The sequence below is a fragment of the Mesocricetus auratus genome, unplaced genomic scaffold (assembly GCF_017639785.1).
Source record: "Mesocricetus auratus isolate SY011 unplaced genomic scaffold, BCM_Maur_2.0 Super-Scaffold_100006, whole genome shotgun sequence".
In the NCBI taxonomy this organism is placed as follows: domain Eukaryota; kingdom Metazoa; phylum Chordata; class Mammalia; order Rodentia; family Cricetidae; genus Mesocricetus; species Mesocricetus auratus.
The window spans coordinates 14,160,177-14,182,510 of record NW_024429190.1 but is presented as its reverse complement, the minus strand read 5'-3'; the positions used below and the strand labels follow the sequence as shown (position 1 = coordinate 14,182,510).

The window sequence follows — 22,334 nt, the reverse complement described above, 5'->3', positions numbered from 1 at the left end:
ATTTTGCCATGGATATTTTCCAACAGCTATGAAAGTAATCACTTAATTTCCTACTAAATGTGGTAAATTGGCTTCCTAACATTGAGCCAACCTTACTTTTCTAGTATAAACCCTAAATGATCATGGGATATAAGCCTTTCAATACTTTCAATATACTTTGTGGCTAGAATGTGTTTACTGGTATTTTTTGTAGGATTATTATATCAATCAGTATTCACAAGAGGTATAAATCTGAAATTTCTTTATTGTAATATCTTTGCATATTTACATGTAACTTGTACTTGATTAATAAAAGATACTTGGAAGGTTTTCTTCACTTTCTAGACTCTGATACAACTTGCTTAGCATAGGATATTGTCTGGTCTCTAGAAATTTGGTAGAATCCCCTGGTGTTTTTAATGAGGTAGCTCTTTAAATATTTTCTCTTTTTCTTCTATAAATACTTATCTGCTTAACATTTTTTAAAAAGGAAATGGAAGTTGAATCCAGGACCTCATGCTAGGCAAGTGCTCTCCTAATGAGCCAACCTCATTAACTTTCATCTGTAACGAGGTCAGTTTTTCTTTTTTTTAAATAGTCTTGATGTATTCCTTAGACTGTTCTAGAATTCAGAATTCTTGCCTCTACCTCCCAAATTCTGAGATTATAGGAATATGCTTCTACATTTAGCCTGAGGTCAATTTTGTTTTTTGTTTTTTTTTTCAATACTAAGAATGGAACAAACCCAGGGCTTTAGAAATGATAGGCAAAGTCTCTGCCTGCAAGCTGCTTCCCCCGACTCTGCAACCAGTTTGTATAATTGATTTTCTCAAGGTAATATTCATCTAATCTCAATTTCAAATGGACCTATGTAAAGTTACACAGGATAATTTCCAAGGCTTTTTGTTGTTTTTTTTTTACTTCCTCCATATCAAGAGCTACTTTCTTGTGTAGTTTCTTATTTTGTGTACTTGTACTTTCTCCGTTTTCTTGAGGAAATTAGCTAAGTTAATTGTTTAATTTATTTGCTAGAAGAACAAAGATTCTACTTGCCAATTTTATCTACTGTTTTCACTCCTTAGTTCATGAAGGGACCAGACCCTCACCCAGCCCCCTGCTTTAGCAGCCATGACAGGCTACAGAAAAGACCTAGCAAGATGCAGGCCTCTGATTCAGCAAAATGTGCTGAGCTTCCTGACCCTGCCCAGCCTCCTAGTCACTAGGAGGTCAGATACCCTCAGAAGTCAGCTTTACGGTGTCTTATGGTAAAAGTAGCATAACAGTGATATGCAGAGCATAGCAACTGCCCTGGAAAGACATATAGGCCATAGCAACCAGTTGACCAATCAACACAGGACAGATAACCCAAGCCCAGAAGCACACCAATCCTGAGACTGTTGCATATCCCTTTGCATGCCCAATAAATTCCCCACCTTGTGGTTACCCAGGGTCCTTCTCTCTCCCACCTGCCATGTTGGAGGGAAGGAAGACCCGAGTTAACTCGTTAAACAATAAAAGACTCTTTGCTTTTGCATCTGGAATGGGTCTCTTAGTGATTTGGGGGTTCAGAATTTGGGCATAACATTCATTATCCTGTCTTTGTAATTTCCTTTCTTTCACATTATTTTGACTAGCTTTATTGGTTTTTTTTTTCATTGTATTTTGTACTAAAATATTTTAAAAGTTTCATTCTTTCTTAGTTGTTAATTGAGGGATTTGTGACTATGAATTTTCATGACTTTTTTTTTTTTTTTTGGTTTTTTGAGACAGGGGAGACAGGGTTTCTCTGTATTGTTTTGGAGGCTGTCCTGGAACTCGCTCTGTAAACCAGGCTGGCCTCAAACTCACAGAGGTCTGTCTGCCTCTGCCTCCCAAGTGCTGGGATTAAAGGCATGTGCCACCAACAGCCCGGCTGACTGTTTTCTATATAATCCATTAGCAGATATAAATTGTTGCTATTGAAAACTATGTGATTTCTGTTTCTATTTCTATTCATAGAAAATGTTTTACTTTGAAAATTGCTGATCTTAATGCCTATGTTACCAGGGTCCTGTTCAGGAAGCCCTTTCTTGGGCCTGTAAGTTCATAGGTGTTACTTAGCTTCTCCTCTACCAGGTTAAAGATATCAGCTTTATGTTAAGATCCTTGATTTATTTGGAGCTGAGTCCTGTGCGAGGTGAGAGATAAGTATCAACTTTCATTCTTTTACATATAGCTGTCCAGTTTGACTACCACCGTTTGTTGAAGTAGCTGTGTTTTTTCCAGTTTGTGTCGTGAGCCTCTTTATGAAATACCAGGTGGTTGTAGGAATGTAGGCTGATATGTGGGTCTTCAGTTTTATTCCATTGGCCAACATATCTGCTTTTATGCCAGTACCATGCTGTTTTTGCTGTTGCTGTTGTCTTTCTATAGCTCTGTAGTATAACTTGAAATCAAGGGTGGTGATAGCTCCAGCAGTTTTGGTTTGGTTTTTAATTCAGGATTCTTTTAGGTATCCTGAGTTTTTTGTGTTTTCACATGAAATTTAAGATTATTTTTCCAATTTCCTTGAAAAAATAAGTTGGAATTTTGATATATATTGCATTTGAATCTGTAGATTGCTTTTGATAAGATGGCCAATTTTACAGTATTAATCCTACCTATCCATGAGCATGGGAGCTTATCTCATTGGCCCCACAGCTCTTTATAAAATCAGTTTAAGGATGAGATAAACAAGTATATAGCCGGGCGTTGGTGGCGCACGCCTTTAATCCCAGCACTCGGGAGGCAGAGGCAGGCGGATCTCTGTGAGTTCGAGGCAAGGCTGGACAGCCTCCAAAACAGAGAAACCCTGTCTCGTAAAACCAAAAAAAAAAAAAAAAAAAAAGAGTGCAAGAGAGCTTTGTGGTCTATTCTGTCCCTTCTTTGCCCACTCAGCCCCCCTGCTGCAACTGCATATGTTGCTCCTGCCTAGAACCTGGTCCCTGGTTCTGAAGGGATCAATGTGCTCCTCATTTGCAAAGAAGTGCAGTGGTTTCCATTCTCATTTATTGGAGCTCTCTGAAGGACTGGCAAGGGTGATACAGAAACCACTCCAGAAAACCAGTGGGCATCACTCAACCACATCATAAGGCAAACAATCCAGCTGCCTGGGGCAAAAATAATAGTTGAGGTAAACAAGAGAGCACAAGACTGGGTTATCTGGGAGAGAGATACCTTGTGAGATCAAGCCATTCCAAAGCACCTCTGCAAGGTAGGAAATCTAGAAAGCCTCAGGCACGCCAGGGCAGGTGACATGCTAGGAAAAACCTAAGAAAAACTGAATCCTCACCTTGACGTGCCTTGTAAACAGGAAGTGAAGGCTGTCTTAGTTGGGAGTGCTGTGATCCCAGGAGCCCAACACAGAACCACAATCACAAGGACTGAGAGCTTCGCTTGAATCTGTGCTTATTCTGCCATTGAGGATTGTGTGGATGCTAAGCATCTTTTTAAGAACAGCAGTCAAGGGAAGCTCTTCTTAGGTGCAGACATCTGTCACTGGGAAATGCCCCATAGGGAGGAGCAACTCTGTGCTTCTCAGCTATTTCAGCTGTAATCTCTGAGACACTGATTCACAGGCAGTCAGATGTAGACCTCACCCTGCTCTCTGTGGAAGATCAAAGCAGCAGCTGGTTATCCAATTCTGTGAGGAACTTCAAAGGGCTAAAACCAGCTCACCCCTGTAGTGACCACAGTTGTGGCCCAGGATCTGCCTGTCACACACAGACTCCCCTAAAGCTGGATGGACATCTTTTTATAAAAGCAGTGTTTGGTTTTGATTTATGGCCACCCCAAAATTTGAGACCCACAGCCTCACTGTTGGTGTCTGCTTGGGAGCTTTGGGTGGACGTCACACACATTACAAGTCTCTGCTCCCGCTGGACAGGTCTAACTTGAAATGGTGAAGGACTCCAGGGAAGGTGACAGGATGCAGACAGTGCCAACAATGATGGATAACATGCCATTTTTCCATGCAGGAAGGACATTCCCATGGAGCATGTGACATACTTGGACAGAGAACAGACCAAGAAAGTGGTATACTCTGTGGTCTATGGAGCAGGTGAGCCATAGGGAAGGGCTGGGTTCTTGGTGTCACCCATCAGCCAGTGGCTATATGCCTACATTTAAGTGTGCCATGCTTCAGAGAAATCACTCTGTAAGTCCCTGTGTGTTATTTACACACACACTACAGTGGGATTTGTGTCACCAGACACTGGTCAAACTACTCTATGCTACTGACTTATAGTGCCATAGACCCTTCAAGAGGAGGCAAGAAGGCCAAACAGTGGTGCACACACCTTTAATCCCAGCACTCAGGGGCAAAGGCAGGTAGATCTCTGTGAGTTCTAGGTCAGCCTGGTCTCTACAGAGTGAGTTCCAGAATATCCAGGGTTACACACAGAAACCTTGTCTCAAAAAACAAAAAGGAGGCCAGGCATTGGTGGTGCACGCCTTTAATCCCAGCACTCGGGAGGCAGAGGCAGGAGGATCTCTGTGAGTTCGAGACCAGCCTGGTCTATAAGAGCTAGTTCCAGGACAGCCTCCAAAGCCACAGAGAAACCATGTCTCGAAAAACCAAAAAAAAAAAAAAAAAAAAGAAACTCATCCCTAAACACAGTCCAAGGTTTTGTAGAGTTCTACTACCCCAAAATGGGCTCTGGATTTAGTTCTTCTCAGCACACGTTCAATAATGAGTTGTCCTTCTTTTTCTCCTCTTTCCAGAACCAAGAACTGTAACCCTTCTGCTTTCATCCACTCTCCCTCTTTTCTCTTCCACTCCCCGTTTAGTCTGTCAGTAGTTGTCTTAGTAAGGGTTTCTGTGAAGAGACACCATGACCATGGCAACTCTTACAAAAGGAAAACATTAAATTGAGGTGGCAGTTTACAGTTCAGAGGTCCAGTCCATTGTCATCATGGTGGGGAGCATGGCAGCATGCAGGCAGACATGGGGCTAGAGAAGTAGAGAATCCTAAGTCTTGTAGGCAACAGGAAGTCAACTCAGGGCAGTATCCTGAGCTTAGGAAACCTCAAAACCCACCCCCACAGTGACACACTTCCTCCAACAAAGCCATACCCACTCCTGCAAAGCCATACCTCCTAATAGTGCCACTCCCTGTAAGATTATGGAGGCCAATTGCATTCAAACTACGACAGTAGTGTTTTGTTTATATTGTTTACATGTATGAATGTTCTGTCTGCATGTACATCTGTGCATCATGTGTGTGCACTGCCCTCCAGAAGATGGCATCAGATCTGAGTAACTGGAGTTACAGATGTTTGTGAGATGCCATGTGGGCACTGAGAATCAAACCCCAATCCTCTGGAAGAACAGCCAGTGTTCTTTACCACTGAGCCATCCCTCCCAACTCCAGTGTGTTGTGGGATCCCGCCTGGGCCCATTGCCGCTTTAGCCCCCAAATAACACACAGAGCGCTATATTAATTATAAGCTGTTGGCCATTTGTTTGATTTCTTATTGACTAGCTCTGGCTTAATTATTAACCCATAATTACTAACATATATGTTTATAAGGACTTACCTTTCCAAGGACACAGCCTCATGCATCCTCTCCCCACGATCACATGGCGACGACTCTCCTCACTACATTTCCCAGAATCCTCGTCGACTCCTAGTCTCATCTGCATCTTGCTTCCCTATTGACCAACAGTGCTTTATTTACATATACACAGAAGGACTTCCCCCATCATCAGTGTTTTCTTTTCTCCCTTTGGGTCATGCTAAAATAAGGACTAGTTCCCCTCAGAAGAGGCTATGGGCTCCCCAGTCCCTTCTGAGGAGCAGGATCTGCTGCCACAGATCCAGGCCTGCATGGACCTCCCTTCTCACTTTGGTGGATACTTCTTGGAACACATTGGGCTTGTTCATAGATCATGAGAAGAGCCGCATCCTGACCACTGAAATCCTATGTTCCATCAAAGAAAGTCAACAAAACTACATAAGCCTTAGTGTACACTTCAGCATAGACATGATTAGCACCCCCAGACTCCACACAGTCTCTGACTACAGTGCATGGTGTGCATCTTCCTCTGAATTACAAATAGTGTCTTGTCCAGACCCCTCTTCAGTACTCATGGCTTCGCACTTGCCCTTCCCTTCATGAGAATGTTTTCCCAATGCACAAAACCCGTCCATCTTTATTCAGCGCTCCCCTTCTCAGCCGTTTATCCACCACTGTACTAGTTACCCATGCCTAGGCAGCAAGCTACCACAGAAGGGCCGTCTGCTACCTCACAGTTCATGGGGTGCCTACCCTGCAGGCTACATTCAGTATGCTAACTGGGACTGTGGTATCATCATCTGTGTGGTACTACTGAGACTCTGCTGGTATTCCACTTTCCTCAGCTTCTGTTTCCTGCTGGCCCAGGAGGTCTCTGACATAAACAGCCTGCACTGTGACCACTTTATACTTCAAAGCTGGCTGCTGGCTGCAGAGTACCAGCTGTGTACCTGTTCAGTTCAGGGTAAAATGCCCATCCTGAGCATGATCCCAAGAAGCCAGCAGTGCCCATCAGTTCTGCATACTAACTGTGCAGAGAAGCACAAACCACCCACTGAACAAGTAACAATCCTTCCAGAACATCAGACCATGTGAAGTGTCTCGAAAGCAACATAGAAGTCAGTAATCAAACTCAGGGGAAGGGAGAGTCATGAACTGTGGCTCTCCTGTCCCATTTCCTCCTCAGCCTGCTCCTTAGTACCCTCCCCCTGGAAGAAAGCAGCATGCTGCCAGACACATTAGAACTTGCTGTCTTGGATCCTCCTGCAGATGTGCCATACACTCCAGCTCTGCAGGCCCAATGTTGTCACCACCCCCACCCCCACTCAGGCTCAAATACCAGTCAATTCTGTTGACTCTTGACCTGCTGGTCTCACAAGAAACCCTGTACCTCTTTGCCCATCCCTTTCACCATAAAGACTCTCATAGGATTACCAGAGCTACGACTGGCACAGTTAACCATCATCTCTGTCATCTGCTTCCTGTTTGTCTGTGTCCTATTTCAAGGGTGAGCTGTGTAACTAAACTTCCAGAGGTCCCCTGACCCTCCAAGTTGGAGCTGGCTCAGGAAGGAGGGATTCAGGGTGAACATATGATTCTCCTAGTGTTGCCTGGCCCTTGCCTCTCCAGTAGTAGGGTCACCCCTCACCCCAACAGTTGTATCCCAAAGAAAGATGACCTCACAGCACCCGCTGGCTCCTTCTGAGCTTTCACTTTATGTTTTCTGGAGGAAGGGCGTCTCACTGTAAATAAGCAGTGAGTCATTAACTAGAATGCTGGTGAAGGGAGCAATTTGCTGCTTTTAGCCCTGATGGTGACAGGGGCTCCCACCCTGAGCTTCTATCTCTGTTGCTCCATTGTTCCTGCTCCACCTGACAGCTGGAATTACTGTGTATCTGCTGTTCAGTTCATGCTGTCTCTATCCCACCCCCCTTATTTGAGCCAGAGCCTTGCTGATGAGCAGGCTGAGGGCATAAGTGAATCACTAGACACCAATGTTGCTGGGGGCTTGGGAAATCCATTGGAAGGGCCTTGGACAGGCAACTTGTGATGGCATACAGGAGTAACCATCTCTGAGTAACCCAGAGCTGCTGATAGTAATGCTGAGCCAGAGAGAAGTATAACTGCAGTGCAGCCTTCAGAGATCAGTTATGTGATCAGGGTGAGGACTGTGATGAGAACAGAAAGAAAAGCCACAGGGCTATGAGACAGAAGGCACTTAGAAGAGATGTGGGTGCGCATGCCACAGGGCTATGAGACAGAAGGCACTTAGAAGAGATGTGGGTGCGCATGCCCAGCCACCTGCAGCACGTATGACAACCCCTCCTGGCCTCCCATGACCTCAAATTCATGTACCCTGTCATGGACTAATGTCTTTGGGGCTGCAATCAGAACCAGCCGAACAGCCCTGGGTGTGATCCTGAGTGGGGGAGGGATCTGAGGGAAGGATCATCCGAGGGAAGGATAACAATCCAAGGACGAGACAGAGACATCTGTTCATATCGGGAGGGCAATCAGTTAACACTGAAGGCCACGGTTTATTAAAGCATCATCATCCAAAGGTGGGGGCAATGACAGAAGACATCTATTATCATGTATAAAGGGCTGATAGCAAATATTTCCCTTAATCCTAGAGACACTCCTTTGCAGCATGCACGCAAGCCCTCAGGCACTCCAGACCAGCATGTCTCACAAGCCTTCAGTAGACTCGCCCTGGCCCAGGGCTTTTGTTGTTTAGAACAGGAGTCATTCTCCACTGAGGTCAGGCCCTTCAGCGGCCATCAGCTGACATCTAAAAGACAATAAAACTATGGGCTCTCCAGAACTCATGGCCAGGTGGAATAGATTTCCAAAATATATGCCCCCCCAACCCCTGACAGTCCCCCATTGTTATCTGGCCTCTTGACCCAAGGTGTCCCACAAGCCCACTGTCTCTCCTATACCCAGGTAACTGCAACATCTGCCAACTTACTGGGCACCTCCTCATGTTGCAGGGTCTGCTTATAGTCATCTGTGCCAATTGATTTTTGTAAACCTGATAAAGACCTAAACATATCTAGGAAAATGGAATTTTAATTAAGAAAGTGCCTCCAAGAAATTGTAGGAAAGTTTTTTTTGTTTTTTTGTTTGTTTTTTTTTTTTGGTTTTTCGAGACAGGGTTTCTCTGTGGCTTTGGAGGCTGTCTGGAACTCGCTTGGTAGTCCAGGCTGGTCTTGAACTCACAGAGATCCTCCTGCCTCTGCCTCCCGAGTGCTGGGATTAAAGGCGTGCGCCACCAACGCCCGGCTTGTAGGAAAGTTTATGGGGTATTTTCTTGATTAATAATTAATGTGGGAGATTCTAGCCCATTGTAGATGGTGTCACCCATGAGCAGGTGGTCCTGAGTTCCATGAGGAAGCAGGCTGAGCAAGTCACAGGGAGCAAGCAAGCAGCCCTCTTCCATGGCCTCTACTCCTGTTTCTGACTCCAGGTTCCTGCCCTGCTTGAGTTCCTGCTTTGACTTGACTTAGTGATGGACTGAGTGGAAGTGTAAGATTAAATAAGTCCTTTCTTTCCAAATTTGCTTATGGTCATGGTCTTTGTCACAGCGAAGGAAACCCTAGCTAAGATACCATCTCTAATGGGTAAATGAGTAAATCTCCACTTCTCCAGCTCTGCCATCTTTAGCACTCATAGTTTCCCTGTTAAGCAGCTCCACTCCATACCTACAGATACCCTTGGGTACACAGCCTATGGTTCTGCATTCTCCAATATCTTGGGGTCTTCACTGCACCTGAGGCTTCCCTTTTACCAATGGCTAGACAAGCCCCCCCACCCCTTCAGGGACTTCAACTCTATCACAAAGAGCCACACCTTAGATTTTCTCATTGATCCCTTCATGCCTTCAAAACCATTGCCACATGGACAACTCTTACTTTACCAAGTTCTGCTGATGTGTATCCTGTCCCCACTTTATCAACTCTTGTGTGCTAATGCTGAGAAAATACTTTTCTGTTATTCCAAGGAATCGTGGAAGGTTTCACCTTCATGGTGCTAATCTTGTTGACAGTCACAGCTGATTCTTCAGCCCATGATCAGCACATACAGTTTTTTAGCCAAAATATTATGTAAATAACTTTTAGTTCAGTTAATAACAAAGTTCTTGTTTCCCTCTGGAACATGATCTAGGCCTCTTTTATCTGTATTACTTTCAGCAGTCTTATCATCAAAACTCCTACAAGGATGGCCTATTAAACCATCTGCAGCTCCAGTTCCAGGGCATCTAACACCTCACCTGATCTTCTACTTGCCACAGGCACCAAGAATGCGCATGGTTCACAGATATACATGTAGGCAAAACATTCACTCACATAAAATAAAATAAAACTGAAAAAAATGTTAAAGAATTGCCCAGTAAGTTCTTCCCAGATAACTGAATGGCATTTTCCATTCCAAAGTAACAAATGCTTCTAAATTCTTGCCATAAAACCAATCCAAAGTATAAAAATGACATTGTTAGGTCTATTACAGAACACCCCACTTCTGGTAACAGTTTCTGTCCTCGTTACATTTATGTTGCTGCAATAAAAAATACCCTGGCAAAAGGCAACTTATTAATTTGGGATTCAATCTGTAATTTCTAAACATATAAGAAATGGGATGCCTTGGTCACAGTCAAGAGAAAGGACATTCATGACACCAGACCTTGAGATGACCCAGATGTTAGAATTGTAGACAAGGACTTCAAGGACTTTATGCTCAAGAACATAAATAAAAACAGGCTCACAACAAATGGGAAAAAATAAAATATGCCAAATAAAAAGGGTGAAATCATAACTCTAGAGCTGAAATTAGCAATATCTGAAATTAGAAGCCCCCCAAATTAGTTTAACAACACATTGAAAATAAAAAGACAATTCCCTCTGTGTGACCTAGATAAGGGGCCCAGGAACTGTTGGTTCCCTTCTCTCTTTTTTTTAATCGGTTTTTTTGAGACAGGGTTTCTCTCTATTGTTTTGGAGCCTGTCCTGGAACTTGAGCTGTAGACCATGCTGGCCTCAAACTCATAGATATATGCCTGTCTCTGCCTCCCGAGTGCTGGGATTAAAGGCGTGCGCCACCAACACCCGGCTTGTTGGTTCCCTTCTTAAAGCCATGGATTTGTGTATCCCAGTGATGTAGTTGAAAGTGAGGATTAGAATTTGATGGTAGAAAGGATTTTTGTTGGTTTGTTTTTCATTATAATGTAGCAAAACACACAACGTTATTGTGGAGATAATACACTATCTTCATTAAGCCCTAAAGGAAATTTAAGAGCTTTTTATTTTCCAGCAAAAATCATGTCAAGAAGGCCTAGACATGGACAGAGGATCAAGGACTCCAGGCATTTGTCCTTCTCTGTGAGGAAAAACTAGCTCTCCACTCTTCCAAGCAGAGCACTTGAAGCTGTCTGCTTTCACTACCCCATGTGTTCAATATCGCTGCTATTAGAACTCCTGAAGGTTTCAGCTAGCTACAGCCAGGAGCGACCTCACTAAAGAGGGAATCAAAAAGAGATTCTGAGGGGTCAGATAGTTTCTCTCCTAAGGATCCCTCCCTGTCTTCACAAACACAGAACTCAAGCCCTGAGCCATAATTTCCAGGCCAAGTGTCTGAAGACCTCTTATGGTAGCCAGAGTTGGCCAATTCAAAGCTCAATGAGCCCTCCTATTGACCTTCCCAAGAATCAGCTCTGAGAATCCCTCAGACAGGGTTTTTGCCTCTTTCGGGAGCAAAATACTGATGTAGATTAAAAGCATGCATTCTAAAATAAGAATGCTAAGCATAGGGGCTCCTGAATACCAGGTTTCCACATTTGTTATCAACCCTGCCTTCCTTGTTCCTGTAGACCCTGAAACTTCCCCCAGTCCCACATTCAGATTTTCCATTGAGTAAGCTGAGAGCAGCCCTGAGTCTGCCTGTTTCCAGCATCACGTGCAGCTCCTGGCAGACAGCCAAGACTACTGAAGATAGAAGTATTTAAATGGCCCTCCGCAGGTCAGTGGCCACCCAGCATCTAGAATGTAAAGCCCAAAGCCAGTGTTATTCAAACCAACCACATAAGGCTCACACCACCAATGGGTCCTTATTCACTTTTTCCCTGAGGCCTGCAGTTAACTCAGTTCCACAAACCACGTTCTCACCTGGTATGGGTTAGGCCTGGATTTTGTGTATGTCTTCCTGATTCACAGGGAAAGAGCGACTTGCTGATTGCCTTGGAGTCACTGTTCTGGAAGCCACCCAATTTTTGGAGAGATTTTTGCAGAAGTACAAGAAAATCAAGGACTTTTCCCAGACAGTTATTGCCCAGTGTCACCATGCTGGTAAGTCAGCTGCAGCCAGGCCCTTCCTCCTACAGTAAACGGTGGTGTCCCTGTGGACACCATTTTGTGGCTCTATGGATGGACAAACAAGTGAGTGTGTGTATGACTTGTGTATGGGTGGAGGTGACTTGGAGAACCGTCAGCCCTACTGGATCAACAGGTATAAAGGACTGCATGCAGAAATGAAGGGGCAACCCGTGGCAACAAGATGAACAAGCTCGAATTAACTGTTACACAGAGAAACTCTGTCTCACAACAAACCTAACAAAAAACACCCTTGAAAGCAGAGACCTATATTCCTGTAAAAGGCTTGTAGCCCAGCCTGGTGGTGGTGGCACACACCTTTAGTCCCAGCGCTCGAAGGCAGAGGCAGGTGGATCTTTGTGAGTTCAAGGCCAGCCTGGTCTGCAAAAATACACAGGGAAACCCTGTCTCGAAATAAACAAATAAATAAATAAATATAAAATAAGTCTTGTATGCTGAGCAGTGGTGACACATGCCTTTAATCCCAGCACTCAGGAGGCAAAGGCAGTTGGATCTCTGTGAGTTCGAGGGCCAGCCTGGTCTACAGTTCAAGTTCCAGGACAGACTCCAGAACTACCCAGAGAAACCCTGTCTGGGGGGGGGACTTGTAGCCCATTTATACAGTGTCTCCACAAGTAAAATATGTTTGTGAACATAGCACAATAAGGATGTAGCTCTATAGTTCCAGGACAGCCTCCAAAGCCACAGAGAAACCTTGCCTCGAAAAACCCAAAAAACAAGAACAAAAATGTAGCTTTATACACACTTGTGAGTATGCCTTCTGTCCTCTGTTTGGAAATGCATCAAAATCCTATGTAACACATATATCCCAATAAAACAAGTCTCACCAAAGCTTTAAGACTTGGCTACAGCCAGGCAGTGGTGGTGCACGCCTTTAATCCCAGTACTCGGGAGGCAGAGGCAGGCGGATCTCTGTGAGTTAGAGGCTGGGCTGGACCGACAGCCTCCAAAACAATACAGAGAAACCCTGTCTCGTAAAACCAAAAAAAAAAAAAGACTTGGCTACATAAAAGCTTTAATTGAAATAAAGGATAAAATAGTATTTTTATTCATTTTTAATATGTATATTTAAATATATTTTATATTCAAAAATATACGTTTTATAAATGTAATTTTATGTGCATAAGTGTTGTGCTTGCATGTATGGTGAGTGTATGTCATATGTGGTTGGTGCCATGGAAGCCAGAATAGAGCATTGGATCCCCCTTGAAACTGGAGTTACAGATGGTTGTGAGATACCATGTGAGTACTGGAAACCAAACTCAGGTTCTCTGCAAGAACAGCCAGTATTCTTAACCACTGAGCCATCTCTCCACACCAAGAGTGTTTTTTGGTTTTTTTTGTTTTGTTTTGTTTTGTTTTGATTTTTTGGTTTTTTCGAGACAGGGTTTCTCTGTAGCTTTGGAGGCTGTCCTGGAACTCACCTTGTAGACCAGGCTGGCCTCGAACTCACAGAGATCCGCCTGCCTCTGCCTCCCGAGTGCTGGGATTAAAGGCGTGTGCCACCAACGCCCGGCTCCAAGAGTGTTTTTAAAAGTAATATTTGTAACTGGATTCAACACACACACACACTAAATAAATAAACAAACAAACCTTAGGATAGAGCAGCAGAAATGGAGGATCACATATTAACAACAAGCAGCAAGGTTAGTAATTGGTGCAGAGATAGCATTCACAAATCAGCACTAACAGGATAAAAAATTAAAATTGGATTGGGGTGGCAGGACTTTCCATCCCTAAATATGAGCTCTAGCATGTGTCCCCAGGGTACAGCAAACACCTGTAGTTCCCAAATGTGTAGCAAGTCCATTTACACAAATGTTCTCAGGGACTCAAGAGATGGTAGCCTGAAGCCTGTGCTCATGTTCGTAAGCTCTAGGCAACCACCACAGGTTGTCCTTGGCAACCTGCCCATGCCATCAAGCCCGTTGGTGCCAGTCACCTCCTATTGGTCAGAGGGAGTCTCTGCAAACCCCTAGCATATTCAGATCCCAAACTCACTACTCACTCAGACCTGGCCATTACCTCACATCCAGCAGGCCCCTGTCTACCCTGACCACTGTCTGCTCAGGAACCTCAGTAGAAATGAAAATTCTGTCTATTTGAGGTGATGCAATAGTAATAATACCCAGTGTTGATGAGAACATAAGAAGCAGCACAAGCAAAGTGAATTTTATGGTGGTATGACTCATATGAACCCTTGTTACTAGCTAATAAGTCATGGTGTTTCCAGGCATGAAATAGATAAGAAGCCTACTAAATTTTTGATCTGTAAAAGCAGAAAAATTCTCGCCAGGCATTGGTGGCGCACGCCTTTAATCCCAGCACTTGGGAGGCAGAGGCAGGCGGATCTCTGTGAGTTCGAGGCCAGCCTGGTCTACAAGAGCTAGTTCCAGGACAGCCTCCAAAGCCACAGAGAAACCCTGTCTCGAAAACCCAAAAAAAAAAAAAAGCAGAAAAATTCTCAAACAAATGAAAGAAAGGCTACAAAGGATAGTAGCAAAAGTCAATCTTGGCCCGTGAATCAATTTCCAGACTTGAGCAAGTTTGCAGACCTAGAACTCTTTGAATGAAGGGACGGCCAGATTCCCCTGAGGTAGGACTTCATAAATTACCTAAAGGTTTTACTGTTAGCCTTTCTCCAGTCCTTCCCCCAGAGGGACCTACAGCCTTTCACAAGGGGAACTGTACACCGTGAGAAAGGAAACAATCAGACTTTCTGGGGTCTATTGAATATTGTTTCTTTTTTTTTTTCCAGACACGGCTTCTCTGTGTAGCTTTGGAGGCTGTCCTGGAACTTGAGCTGTAGACCAGGCTGGCCTCAAACTCACAGAGACCTACCTGCCTCTGCCTCCTACTGGTTCTTAATTGACTCTGATTTTGAGAGATCCCAAGAAACCTCTGGCCTTCCAGCTAAAGTAGGGGCTTATGGAGACCAGGTGATTAATGGAGTTTTGCCTGGAGTCTGGACTCACAGTAGGTTCAGTGAGTCCCCAAACTCATCTTGTGGTTATTTCACCAGTCCCAGAATGTATAATTGGGATATATATACTTAGAAGTTGGCAGAATTCTTACATTGGTTCCCTGATCCTGCAGAGTGAGGGCTATTGTAGTTGGAAACACTAAATGGAAGACTTTAGAGTTACCTCTGCCAAAGAAAATAGTGGAGCAAAGCCAGTATCACATCCCTGGAGTAACTGAAGAAATTAGTGCCACCATCAAGGACTTGAAAAATTCAAGTATCTCCATTTAAAGCTCCTATCTGGCCAGTGCAGAAGACATCTTGTTCATGGAGAATGACAACTGACTGTTGAAAACTCAATCAGGTAGTAACTCCAATTGCAGCTGCTGTACCAGATATGGTGTCCTTACTTGAGCCAATTAACACATCTCTTGGTACATGGTATGCAGCTATTGATCTAGCAAATGCCTTTTTCTTGGTGCTTGTCCATAAGAACACCAGAAGGAATTTCTTTCAGTTGATAAGGTCAGCACTATACCTTCACAGTTTTGCCTCACGAATATGTTCTCTCCTGCCCTATGTCATAACTTAGAAGGGATCTTGGCCATCTGTCTCTTCAACAAAATATCACATTGGTGCACTATATTGACAATTATTCTGAATGGACCAAGTGACCTGGAAGTAGCAACCACTTTGAATTAGTAACACATATGCAAATCAGAAGATGGGAAATAAATCCAACTAAAATTCTACTTCAATGAGATTCTTAGGAGACCAGTGGTATAACACATGCATAAATACTCCTTTCAAGGTAAAGGATAAGTTATTACTTCTGGCCCCTCCCACCACCAAGAAAGAAGCGCAATGTTTAGTGGGGTTATTTAGTTCTGGAGACAGCATATCCTTACTTGGGTACTTTACTCTGGCCCATATGCTGAATGACTCAGAAAGCTGTTAGCTTTGTGTGGGGCCTGGACCATGAGATGGCCCTTCAGGTCTAGGCTGCTGTGCAGGCTTGTCTACCACTCGAACCACGTGATCCAGCAGACCTAATGGTACTTGAGGTGTCAGTGGCAGATAGGGATGCTGTTTGGAGCCTTTGGTAGGTCACTATACTTGAATCGCAGAAGAGACCTTTGGGGTTTTGGAGCAAGGCTCTACCATCATCTGCAGACAACTATTCTGTTTGAAAGCTCTTGGCCTGACATTGGGCCGTAGTAGAAACTGAACGTTTGACAATTGGCCCCCAAGTTACTATGCAACCTGAGCTGCCTATCATGAACTGTATGTTATGTGACCCACAAAGTCATAAAGTAGGATGTGCATAGCAGCAGTCTATTAACAAATGAAAGTGGTGTACTTGTGGTCAGATCCAAGCAAGTCCTGGAGGCACAGGCAAGTTACATGAAGAAGTTGCCCAAATGCCTATAGTTTCTACCCCTGTTACAATGCTGTCTGCTGCCAAGCATGCACATTATGAGGTGTTCCCTATGATTGGTTGAGTGAGGGCCTGGCTTACTGATGGTTTTGCGAATTATGCAGGGCCCACACACAAATGAACAGCTGCAGCAACACTGAAAGACACTAGTGAAGGGTAATCTTCACAGTGGGCAGTACACATGGTCATAAATTTTGTTTGGAAGGAGAAACGGACAGATACGAGTTTTATTCATGGGCTGTAGCCAATGAATTGGCTGGGTGGTCAGAGATATGGGAAGAGCATAATTGGAAAAGAAGTGAGAAAGATATCTAGGGAAGAAGTGTGAATAGATCTCTCCAAATGGGTGAAGGATGTGAAGACTTGTGTCCCATGTAAATGCTCATCAGAAGATGACTTCAGCTGAGGAGAAGTTCAGTAATCACATAGAGTGAGTGATTCATTCCATGCACAGTCAGCCTCTTTCTCCAGCCATTCTTGACATTGCCAATGGGTCCATGAACAAAGTGGCCATAGTGGCAGAGATGGAAGTTATGCATGGTCTCAGTAACATGGACTTCCACTCACCAAGGCTGACCTAGCTACAGCTACTGCTCAGTGCCAGAGAAGAGACCAGCATTGAGCCCCAAATGTGGCAGCATTCCCCAGGGTGACCAGCCAGCAAGCTGGGGGCAGGTTGACTACATTGGACCCCTTCCTTACTGGAGTAGATACATATTCTGGTTGTAGATTTGCCTTTCCTGCACATAATGCTTCTGCCATAAAACCATCATCAGTGGACTTAGAGAATGCCTTACCCACAGTACGGCTTCTGACCAAGGAACTCACTTCACAACCAGAGAAGGGCAACGGTTGTTTCATGATCATGGAATCCACTGATATTACCATGTTCCCTACCATCCGGAAGCAGTTGGCCTGATAGATAGACTAAATGGCCTTTTGAAGACACAGTTACCACACCAATTATATGGCAGCAGCCCAGAAGATGATATATGCTTTGAAACAGCATCCAGGATTTGGTATGGTTTCTCCCATAGCCAGGATCCACAGGTCCAGGAATCAGGGAGTGGAAAGGAAAATAGTTCCACTCACCTATCACCCTTTAGTGACCCACTAGGAAAAAATTTCTGCCTATTCCCTCAACTTTGCTGGCATAGAAGTTTTGGTTCCAATGGTAGGGCAGGAGGTTCCTACCAGAAGCCACAACAAACACTCCATTAAACTGTTAAACTGGAAATTCAGGCTTGCCCCTGGCCACTTTGAGTTTCTTTTGTTTTTTCGAGACAGGGTTTCTCTGTATTGTTTTGGAGGCTGTCCTGGAACTCGCTCTGTAGACCAGGCTGACCTCAAACTCACAGAGATCAGCCTGTCTCTGCCTCCCGAGTGCTCCACTTTGGGTTTCTAATGCCCTTAAGCCAACAGGCTAAGAAAAGAGTATATATATATATATATATATATATATATATATATATATATATATATATGAGAGAGAGAGAGAGAGAGAGAGAGAGAGAGAGAGAGAGAGATTCATTCTATAAATTCTATTACTCTAGAAAACCCTGACTAGTGCACCAACATAGTGGGATTTTGGTATTTTGAAGATAGCTCTGGCTGTCCTAGAACTCACTTTGCCAGGCTAGCCTCAGACTCACAGAGATATACTTTCCTCTGCCTCCCAGGTGCTGGAATTAAACACATGCACCACTACCATGAGGTAACAGAGTGTTTGTTTTGTGCATTTTATTTATTCATTTATTTTTGTTTTGTTGTATGAGTGTTTTGCCTGCATATATGTCTGTGCGCCAAAAGCATGCAGTGCCTGCAGAGGCCAGAAGAGGGTGTCAGATCCTTTGTAACTAGAGTTACAGATGGTAGCTGCCATGTGGATGCCAGGAAGCAAACCTGGAAGGATAAGTGCTTTCCTTTCTTTCTTTCTTTCTTTCTTTCTTTCTTTCTTTCTTTCTTTCTTTCTTTCTTTCTTTTTCTTCTTCAAGACAGGGTTTCTCTGTGTAACAGCTCTGACTGTCCTGGAAAATCACTGTGTAGACCAAACTGGCCTTGAACTCACAGAGATCCAACAGCTTCTACCTCCCAAGTGCTGGGATTAAAGGTGTGTACCACCAACCCCTGGTGCTCTTAGCCATCTCTCCATACCCTTTATGCATTTCCTAAGAGCCCTAAGCCATGTAAGCTTCAGGCCCCTGAAGGCCTCAGTCTACCTTCAAGGAAGGACACATTCACTCTTCCTTGCTCTATACCCCAGCTGCCACACATCCCAGAATGACTCCTGTGCACGCCCTACATATGGCCATGAGTAAAAACTCCCCTCCCTTGTTCTGTGTAAGATCTTAGTGCACCTGGAAGCAGGAAGAGTAGCAGCTTGACACCTGGCAGCAGAAGCCATCGCATCCCAGGCCTTGCTGTCTAGAAGCCTTCTGCCCTGGGGTATATGTGGGAAGGGGTGGGCAGTGGGAGGAGGCACTGACCACTTATACCTGTTTCTTGTGTGTTTCTCCTTCCTGTACTCTAGGCTATGTGACATCCATCTTGGGTAGAAGGAGACCTCTGCCGAGGATCTGCGCACAGGACCAGAAGCTTCGGGCACAAGCAGAGCGACAGGCAGTAAACTTTGTGGTACAAGGTACAAGAGTCCCTAGCCTACCACTGCCTGTGGCTCCTTCCCTTAAGGCCCATGTGCCCTGATCCTCAGGTGTTTGGTAAATTGCTGTGGTACTTCATGTTTGTTATGAAGTCTTATAACTCTCCTCTGTCCTGCTTGACAGGTAGGTGTCACAGCTGCTGATGTGGTGGCAGGGCCATTTTTATGGTTAAGGCATTATTTTGGAAGGACATAGTGAGGAATGACTGCAACATTAACCCTTGGAAGCTGAAGTAGAATTGCCAAAAAAAAAAAAAAAGATAGAAAGGAAGAAAGAAAGAAAAGGATGGTCTATCCAGGACCCATGGTGGCCATTGTGTTCCCTCTAAAAGTAGGAAAATGAGTCCCTAGGAGCGTCACCAACCACAGAGCCAGTCCTAGAGATGGGTTACTTGACATGGGCTGGGACCCCTTTTTTCACACCCTGAGTATCTGGCTGGAGTCAAGCTTCCTCAGTAAGGCATCCAAACCACATCCCCCAGCACTGAGAAGGAAGCAACTCCCTTGCATTGGGGATGCATGATTTGCTTCCAGGCTCAAAAACTCCTTCATTGTTAGCCAGTGGAGTGAGCAGTGTCCATGGGAAATATCTCTGTAATAGCTCAGGTGCTGTGTGCCACATACCCCAGGCCCTAAAACAGAGTCCTGTGTCCACAGGTTCAGCTGCAGACCTCTGTAAGCTGGCCATGATCCGCATCTTTGCTGCAGTGGCCACATCCCCAACCCTGACAGCCAGGTCAGTGAAGAAGTCATTTTTTCAGGGCCCAGCCTTGAACTCCTGCCAAAGAGGGTTGTTAGGTACCAAAATGGCATTGCTCCTTCTACCCACCACATGTTTTCCCATCCTGCCCTAAGGACCTAAAGCTCTTCCCATGGGCCTCTACACACCAGGGTTCCCCTATCACTGCCTAAGTGTGTCAGCACCCCTAGTCCTGGGAGGGAATCTCCAGGAATATGACAGCTTCCCTAGATCTTAAAATGTGAAATGGGCCCCATGGAGCCCTGTGCTAAAGCCACAAGAGGGCTTTGGAGACATAGGAACCTGCTTGGCTATGGACTATGGTGTGGGGGTGGGGGTGGGGGGCGGGGGGAGTGGCGTTCCTCATCAAGCTTACAGTTTTCTCTTGGCCTGTAATATAATTCATATGAAGGCATGAGTTTTCTTTTATCAGCAAACCTCTTGTCTTTCAAAACTTTATTTCTTCAAACATTTTCCCCTGTCCATCTTTCCTTCTACCAGCCTTCTTGGGTGGTTTTCACACCTCTGACAGGAGTCTACTCTGTGGATTGGTATCACACAGAGCCAAGGACTCCATGCCCTATTGTCTGCTACCTTTAGAGCCCTGTTCCAGGCACCTTCCTATGGAAAAGAAATAGGTTGGGATGCTGCAAACCCTCTGGAAAGAGAACAAGAGGAAGGTGCAGAGACTACTGCTGAGCCCTGCCCCAAGCATGCCCAAGAGTTGGGAGCAGACTGTATAAATCTGGGCCCAGCTGGTCACCCCTCTCTGTCTTCTGTCTCGTGCTCCCAATGGGCATCTGCCCGCTCCCACTGTTCCTGGGCTGTGCACAGCCTGTGCTGACCATCCTGGCAGCTGCTGGAAGCACATGGCACTCTGCGTCTGTCACATGCAAGGCCACCTTGTTGCTTCTCTGTTTCTGTTTTTGGAATTGGTGGAAGATGTTGGCATATTAAGGTTAGGGTCTCCTTGGTGGCAATGTCTTTCCAAAAGGTAAGCACAGAAAATCTGACTCAGGGATACAGAGAAAAGGAAACTGAGGCAATATGCAGCATGCACCTTGTCCAAGTTCAGGCAGAGCCAAACTAGGGCTGGTGTCCTCCTCGGACTGCAGTCTCCTATCTTGTACCACTACACAAATGCTCTAAGAGGAAGCCACAAAGAATTCAGCATGGCTAGGGTGCTCCATAGAAGGGAACTGCCTGGCAGGATATTGACAAAGGGATGAGGTTAGGCCCTTCTGGAAAGTTCTCTCAAAGGGCCAGGATTTGTCTGCCTGTGTCAGGCCAACCAGATGCAAATACAGTAGCTCTGCATCCTATGGAGGTGTAGCCCCCTGGGAGCCTGGCTAGTCTAAGCCTGCATTCTTCTACTTCTCCTGCTGTCCCTGTGCCCCAGCTTCCAGTAAGTGTGATGTCTCTGAGGCTGTGATGGTGATGTGTGAGTGACTAACAGTCACACCTATTAGGTCCTGCCACACTGGCAGCTCGGAGTGCATGGTGTGATTTCAAGAAGTGTGAAAGCACTTCTGCTAAATCTGGGAAGAGTTACCAGTGCTTCTTCTGAGGTTTCTGTCCATTTGGAAAATAAACCCCTTGGGAGCCAAGGCCTGCCAGACACCTTGGTATTAGTTTAAGAAAACATGCCAGTGCTACAGCTTAATACCTACCATGTCCTACCACAGTCTGGCTTCTAGAAGGGCAGAGCTGATGCCTAGACAGAAGCAGTGCATAAAACACAAGGCACCCTCTATGAATGTCTCTGATAATGTGTACTCCACTATTCCATAGTATGGGCTCAGCATGATATTTCCATTGACTGCACAGTCTTGTTTTTTATCTTTTGGTTTTTTGTTTGCTTGTTTGTTTGTTCTTTCGAGACAGGGTTTCTCTGTATTGTTTTGGATGCTGTCCTGGAACTCACTCTGTAGACCAGGCTGGCCTCAAACTCACAAAGATCCACCTGCCTCTGCCTCCCGAGTGCTGGGATTAAAGGCATGCACCACCAATGCTGAGTGGCTGCACGGTCTTTAGGGTGTTGGCCTCTAATAACAATGACCTGGCTACAGTAGCCTGAGCTCAAAAAGATGTATCATTTTCCTGCCAAGTACAAGGCATAGAGGTTGCTGAGTTTGTTTTGGAAGTTCAGGCCCTTTCTTTTGGTGCCATGATAGAGGTAGCTACTCTGACCATCACAACACCTTCCAGGCAAGAGAAGGTAGTGATGGTCAAGACAACCCTTTACAAGCCTTCCTGGGAGTTGGAGAACAGATGACTTCCAGGTCACCCAATGTTAGAGGTGATAGTGTGTATGCTAGGAACAGCCTGTTCTCTTCCCCCACCCAACAACAAAAGGGTGATGGAGGAGAAGACAGATGGACAGGTCACCATAGAACTCTGTTGTCAAGTGCCATCATGGCCACTCTGGTCATGCGTTTGAAGGTTGTTGCTCTTTCCTTCCAGCCAGGGTTCACTATCCAATCCATTATCATTGCTGGGGTGTGTAGGTGGTGCCACAACTTCCCTGTGAAGCTCCAGTGCCACAGGGGAAACCAGCGCAAACAGCAGTTGGGGACATATGGCATTTGATTATTGCCCTTCAGAGTCCCACCCAGGAGACAGAACAAAGGTCACAG

At 45.0% G+C, this 22,334-nt stretch overlaps 1 protein-coding gene across 3 annotated transcripts in view; it reads left to right on the top strand.

Moving 5' to 3' along the window:
- The window catches only part of Poln (DNA polymerase nu), a 135,487-nt gene that overhangs the window by 109,544 nt on the left and 3,609 nt on the right, over window positions 1-22,334 (top strand). For 2 of the 3 annotated variants that reach the window (XM_040746909.1, XM_040746910.1), the window contains 4 exons: window positions 3,975-4,057; window positions 11,724-11,855; window positions 18,831-18,941; window positions 19,617-19,695. In XM_040746909.1, the coding sequence (XP_040602843.1) occupies window positions 3,975-4,057; window positions 11,724-11,855; window positions 18,831-18,941; window positions 19,617-19,695 (405 nt within the window). The remainder of the gene's footprint in view (window positions 1-3,974; window positions 4,058-11,723; window positions 11,856-18,830; window positions 18,942-19,616; window positions 19,696-22,334) is intronic. The other variant, XR_005877700.1, reaches the window with a different exon arrangement.